Genomic DNA, 6,777 nt, shown 5'->3' with positions numbered 1-6,777 from the left:
GGAACAATGTTTTGTGTAGTATGTTATGCCAATTGAGCTTGATGTCCCCTGTGACTATGGTCCTGAGCCCACAGGCACAGTCATGCTTTTCTAAAAACCCATCGTCTTAATGAACTTGGTTTTTTAAACTCTTCAGCCACCATTTGCCAAGCATTTCTTAGGGTGGTCCTGATTTATAGGTGCTTGGTTTTGTTCTTACATGTGGATTTTCTGTATGTCCACTGTGGGAGGGTGACCTAAAGTCCTGATGTTGCCTTCCCCATCCACTGACCACCCAAGGGATTTTGCAAATGAAAAAAAAAAGATGAGTGAGCTAGGAGTCAGGAGACTGGTGTGCCCAGCCTGTCTTGAACTGAGAGTGGTCTTGAACAGGTCACATCCCTTTTGTAACCTTTAGTTCTTTCCTTAGCTGGCCTCTGGGTCTCCTTTAGCTTCTCAGATGCTTGAGAGCCCTTGCTCTCAGGAGGTAGGAGAAGCCTGGCATTCCTAGCCCCTTTGGGTTAGTCTTTGTGTTGGTCAGTCTGCCTGTAGGATAACCTCATCCTCTACTTCCTACCTCATCTCTCCAGACCAGGCTCATCTGGATGTAGAAATAGAGAAACTCCGGAAACAACTGAAACTGAAGGTCAACCGCCTCTTTGAGGCCCAAGGTATTGGCCTAGGGGGTATTGGGTAGCAGGAGGGGCGAAGAACCATCAACACAGACTTTAAAGGGCAGGGATGGGAAGCCTCTCAGAGCTGGGCGGTGGCCTGAGCAGCATGTGAGTGGCACTGAAGGCGTGGTCAATGGTTGTCTAAAGCCGCCGAGAGAAAGGGATGGACAGGGAGGTTTGTGGGGTCTGAGTCCTGTCATACCTTCTTTCCCAGGCACATGAACTGTCCAAGTTATCTCATAGTGCATGCCAGGGTGTGGGGACAGAGGAAAACTGGGGACCGGGACATCCCTGTCTGAGGGAATGCAAAACGCCTGAGTTAGGGGTAGAAGTCAAGGCTGAATTTCTGGTTCAACCCAAGCACTTCACACTGGTCACATGTCTGGCAAAAGTCCTAGAGTCCTCTGGGCAGCAGAGTCATGACTTTGTGGGTTCTTGGTAGCCCAGGAGTGGCCACTGATTCACGTCCTTCAGTGCATTGCAGAGTCCAAGGCCATCCTGTTGGACCTCAGGCCGAGCATTTGGCAGCAGGAATGCAGTGTAAGCCCCTTCCCTGGGCCTGGCTCCAGAGCCAGCATGAGCCAGACAGCGGCAGGCCTGCCTTGTTGATAGATTGTCTTCTCCTCCTAGGCAAGCCAGAGCTGAAGGGTTTTAACTTGAACCCCCTCAACCAGGATGAGCTTAAAGCTGTCAAAGTCATCTTAAGAGGATAAAGCTCAAGAACCAAGATGGGGGACCGAAGGCCAGCATCCCCCTTGCGGTCACGGAGGACCCAAGACCCTCCAGCCACGAAGCCTTCGAGGAAAGGACAGAATTTGCCCTGTGAGGGGGACAAGCACCTGGAGTCTGGCCATGACTCCTGTACGAAGCGCCTGTCTAGCGCTTGGCTGCTCTGGAAAGGCAGGTGGGAAGCTCAGCCTGCCAGTGTCTCCTGGGCCCCACTGCCGGACTGGGTGGACACAGGACCCTTTGATGGGCCCTGGCAGCCACCAGTGGGTGGGTGGGGGTGTGAGAATGACTGCAGCAGACACTTGTCAACAATGGCCTGCTGTTCACTGGGCTCCGGGAAGGGTGGGAATTCAAGAGCTTCATTCCGGCATTCCTCTCGGAGAGGGAGAGACACGTTTGAGCTTTGAGCAATGTGTGTATGGCGTTGGACTACAAGAAGGAGGCTCCTGGTGGTTGAAGGACAGAGATCTGGTGCTTGTGAGTCACCACGGCTGTCTGTGAGGCATACACACATGGTTCCTTCCTGCTGCCTCCCTTCTGCCCCTTTTTTCCTGCTTGCTCCCAGGATGGAGCCCAGAGTGGTTGCTGCTTATCAAACCCAGTGGCTGCTCTTCAGTCAGGAAGACCTTCCAGAGTCCTGCACTGGGAATGCACAAGCCAGGCTGCCTCTAATTCGCTGCACGTGGATGGCAAGGATGCCCTCCTCTGTCTGAGAGCAAGGTTGGCCGGGGCCAGCCCTGCTCAGAGCTCCCTCTTGCCTGCTGCAGTCAGATCCTAACACGAATGTGCTATGAGGGCATCGCTGTGGCTTTCACGTTCATTGAGGGCTCAGTAAATGCTGCTCTTGTCTGCCTCATTCACCTATGGAGGGAGGTTCCTCTTTGAAAGTGATGCCAGCATTTCTATCAAGAGTCACACACTCAGATGTACACGGGGAGGGACAGGCAGGTGACAGAAGGGTGAAGTGAACAGAATGCACAAAACAACACGAGTAGGGGGGATTGGCAAAATGGAGAGGCTGCACCTTACCTGTGTCCCTCACCCCCACCCCTGATGGTATGGCCAGCTCTTAGCCTTTTTCCAAGAGGATCCAGAAATTTGGATTTTTACATTGAATTTCCTGTCTTTTAAATATTGCCAACTAATTCAGAAAATTATTAAAAAATTGGGTGCAGGCCAAACAAAATACCTTTATAAGCCAGATGCAGCCCACACCTATGATCCTACATCCTTTAGGGTTTTTTTCATATGATGTACATGTTAGCTCTAAAAAGCAGGGTGGAAATGGAAAGAATCCACAGGGAACTAGTGACAGGAATCGATGGCTCTGGACAGAATGCTATGCAACTATAATCACGAATAAGGACCTGATGTAAGCCCTGCCTCGCTCACAGATTCTCTACCTCTGAAACTGCCCCGCCTGCATAGCAGGGTGGATGCTAGGCCAGAGAAGAGCCCATCAGATCCTTTTTCTTGGGAACTTGGAACCTAGAGCCCATGCTAGGGGCCGTCTAGGCTTTGTCTCAGTTACAAGGATGAAAGGAAGTCCGCACACACTGTAGGCAGCAGGTTCAGGGGAGCCTTGCTTTGGCTTTCCTGAGGCTGGCTACTTGGATTTACCAAGCCTTCCTAGTATTTTCCTCTAAAAGCCTTTCATTTGGGGCTTAACCTAGGTGATGAGGTCCTGCCATTTGCAGCTAAAAGAACTGCCCTAAAGCAGGGAGACAGTGCTATAGAGAGCTGCCTACCGTCCCTCCGTCCCCTGTAGGTCTCTAAGAATCTGCTTTCCTGATCCCTGCTTTGTCAACCTGAGAAACGGGGTGCTCTGGCCTACTGGTTTTCAGGTGATGAGCAGGGGAGCTCCATGGGTTCTGACATGTCAGGTCTAGGTACTGTAAGGAGGGGAGGGTGTGTTTAGGGCTCAGCCCTTCCCCCAGACTCCCAGTGAACACGCACCTAACAGCTGCTTCCTTGGCAAACACAAAGTAAATTCCTTAAACCCCCAAACCCTTGTTCATGAAGTATCCTTTCAGCACTGACCTGAGAAATACTCAAGTATCAAGAGCCAGGACTTGGCTACAGCCAGCAGCACCCCTGAGGAAGGACTGGCACCCAGTGACTCCACGGAAGGCTTTTGCTCATTTATTAGACGTGATCTCTCTGGAGTAGCAGGACTTGCTTCATTTGTGCCCTTTGAGTCCGAATGCCAAGCCAGTCTGTCAAGGTTAAAGCACATCCAGCCCCAGGGATTGGCTGGCTCCTGGTGTAAAGATGCAGGGGGAGGGGAGGATAGGTGGGGGAGGGGGACACAGGGCACCCAGTCCAAGCAGCTGCTGAGCCAGCAGAGCTGCTGCCAGGCTGGAGGGAGAGAGGCAAATGCCGTGCTGGGCAAGGGGAGAGGACTGCTGTGGTGCCTGCCCAGGGTCCCTTTCCTCCCGGCCGCTGGGGGTTAGCTAGAAGCTTTCTTCTGGCCTTGAAGGGAGTGGAACAGCTGCCTCAGCTGATTCTTCCGATCATTGATGCAACCTGGAAGGGAAGTGGAGCACTGGCTGGACCATACGGCCTTGGTGGGAGCCGAGTTGGGGAGCTTGAGGCCCGGGCTCCCACTGCCTGGTGGGGGGAGGCAACAGCAGGGACTGTACAATCACAGGTGGTCTGTGGTCTGCATCCATGCCTCTCAAGCAGGTAACTGAGAGTTCTCTTATCTCTAAAGCAGGATCATGATACCTGCCTTATGGAGGGAATGTAAGGATTTTTCCACAATTGCTAATGCTAATTGAGGGCTTGCCACAAGTCGGGGACTGCATTAGATGCTGAATGTGGATTGATTCATTCCATCTTCACACAGATGGTGTGTAGGCACCATTAATACCCTATTTTACAGAAAAGGAAATTGAGGCTTAGAGAGGCTAAGTAATGGCTCTCAAATCACACATTAAGCAGTGAATTACGATTTATACTCGGGCCCAAGCTCTTCTTCCTTACACTGAGTCTTGGGCTGGGTTCTCTAGAGAAGCAAAACCAGTGAGAGAGGGAGAGAAATGTATTTCAAGGAAATGAGATAAACTTAAGCCAATCACACATTGAGGTTGGCAAGTCCCAAGTCCATGATCCAGACGTCAGGCTGGAGGCTTCTCCTGACTCATGTCGATGTGTAATGTAGGGGCTGACAAACCCAGGGTGGGCAGGCCATACGTAGGCTGCTGGCTTCGGAGGCAGGTAAGATGGCAGGCCGCTGGTTCAACTCCAGGAACCAGAGGTCAGATGATGAGGAGGCAGATGCAAGATCCAGATCAAGCAAAAAGTCAGAGAGCTTTGCTAGGACATCCATATATATTGGAAGAGACCACACCCCTGAGGAAACTCCCTTTCAACTGATTGGCTCCTCATAGCCAATTGCATCATGGAGGTTATTACATTATATCAGTTCTCATCATGGGGTGTTCTGGTTACCTAGTACCACTCTGACAGGAAACATACCACAAATGGGATTGCCTTAACAAACAGGAGTTTATTCTTAAAATTTGGAGGCTTTAACTCCAAGTTCAAATGCCAGGCTCTAAGGGCCGGGGGAAAGCCCCTCAACCTTGGGGACCAGCTCTGCCTCCTGCTCCTGGCCCACTGGAGCTCGAGGTATTTCTTCACTCAAACAGCTGCTGGCTGCTGAGGGTGAAAAACCCAAGATTGACAAGTAAAAAAGCACAGTCCCAATGTTATCAAACCACACAGCAGGCCATTAACTTAAGTCCATTGTAAGTCCCACAGTTGGCAGAGCATAGCAGGCTGCTGAGCAATGACACTGCTACATGCAGGGTCCAAGCGTGCCATAGGCTAGAGACCATTCCCAAAGCTTCTCCTTGTATACAGGAAGCAGACCACATTCCCAAAGGCAGCTACTCAGCTGCTTGTGGTAGATCCCACCATGGAGCTGATTGCCAGTCTCATCATGGGAAATAACTACCACCAGCTGCCCAGCCACTCAACCAGGCCCAGCCAAGTTGACACACAAACATAACTACCACATGGGGGATGACTGCTATCATAACTGCTAACCACTGAGAATCGTGGCCCCCCCAAGATGACACACAGCCTTGACTATCACATACTGCAATAATTGTGAGCACCAAGGTGCTAAGTGTAGCAGAGCAGAAAGACATAAGAAGTGGGTCCCGGACGCATTGTGCAGCCATTGTGCCAGCCCTGTGCCAAGACTTCCTGTGGCCAAAGACAGACAATCCTAATTCATACCAAACCCTGAAGAAGATTTAAAACTCTCACAGCACAGTGCCTAAGGCATCTGACTGTTAACCAGAAGGTTGGCGGTTCAAACCCAGCAGCCACTCTGCAGAAGGAAGACTGGGCAATCTACTTCTGTAAAGATTTACCACCTCGGAAACCCAATGGGGGTCACTATGAGTTGGAATCGACTCAATGGCAGTGAGTTTGGTTTTTGGTGCATCAAAGAAGAAAAATGGCTCCATACACAAAATTTAAAAAGCAAATGACAAACTCAGGAAAAATGTTTACTTACAATAAATTTGACAAAAGGATAATACCCTTAACATGATAATAACCAAAACCTTTATAAATTTAGAAAAAGTGTGAGCAGTCCCTCCCCAAAAATGGATAAAGCATATGGATGGCTTGCAAAATGAAAAATGCAGATTTTAAAAACTGAAACTACCACCTGTCAAAGCAATGCACATAAGACAATCAAGAGTCAGTACTTTTTACCTGTCAAGCTGGCAAAGCTTTTTCTTTTTTTCAATTACTTCAAAGCTGGAAAATTAGTATAATCTTCCTGGAAAGCAATTTGGCTATAATAGTCATCCCATTGACCCAGTAATGCTAGTCTAGGAATGTGTCCTAAGGTAACAGCCAGAATTTCCTTGTATGAGAGGTTATTCATTTGGGTGTTATTTATAAAGAATAAAAAGTTGGAATTGTGCCGAATGTCCAATTATAAAAAATGAGTAAATTTTGACCCAAAGAAAATGAAAATGTAAAATGCCAATAGAAGCTGCCTAAAGATGAAATGAGATAATGTATATACACAAGATTTTGTCCAGCCTGGCCAAAAGGTCCTTCCAATAAACAACATCACGTTAAATGGAGAAGAAATTAATTTGTCAAGGATGTCATTCTTCTTGGACCAGCAATCAATGACCATGGCAGCAGTAATCAAGTTAAGTGACATATTGCACTGGGAAAATCTGCAAAAGACCTCTTTAAAGTATTAAAAAGCAAAGATGTCACAGTGATGACTAAGGTGTGTCTAACCCAAGCCATAGTATTTTCAGTCACCTCATATGCATGTAGAGCTGGACAGTGAGAAAAGGAAGACCAAAGAAAAATTGACACGTTCAAATTGTGCTGCTGGTGAAGAATACTGACT

The 6,777-nt window shown here is 48.9% G+C and overlaps 2 protein-coding genes across 2 annotated transcripts in view; one reads left to right on the top strand and one right to left on the bottom strand.

Moving 5' to 3' along the window:
• Positions 1-1,366, top strand: part of PDRG1 (p53 and DNA damage regulated 1) — a 16,387-nt gene extending 15,021 nt beyond the window's left edge. The window contains exons 4-5 of the mRNA XM_007934532.1: positions 570-650; positions 1,284-1,366. Coding sequence (XP_007932723.1) covers positions 570-650; positions 1,284-1,366 — 164 coding nt within the window. The remainder of the gene's footprint in view (positions 1-569; positions 651-1,283) is intronic.
• Positions 1,367-3,831: 2,465 nt separating this feature from the next.
• The window catches only part of TTLL9 (tubulin tyrosine ligase like 9), a 79,100-nt gene continuing 76,154 nt past the window's right edge, over positions 3,832-6,777 (bottom strand). Inside the window, exon 14 of the mRNA XM_007934717.1 lies at positions 3,832-3,908. Coding sequence (XP_007932908.1) covers positions 3,832-3,908 — 77 coding nt within the window. The remainder of the gene's footprint in view (positions 3,909-6,777) is intronic.

The sequence above is a fragment of the Orycteropus afer genome, unplaced genomic scaffold (assembly GCF_000298275.1).
Source record: "Orycteropus afer afer isolate SDZICR_OR568_19922 unplaced genomic scaffold, OryAfe1.0 scaffold00020, whole genome shotgun sequence".
Lineage (NCBI taxonomy): Eukaryota > Metazoa > Chordata > Mammalia > Tubulidentata > Orycteropodidae > Orycteropus > Orycteropus afer.
This window is presented reverse-complemented; position numbering and strand designations above follow the sequence as displayed.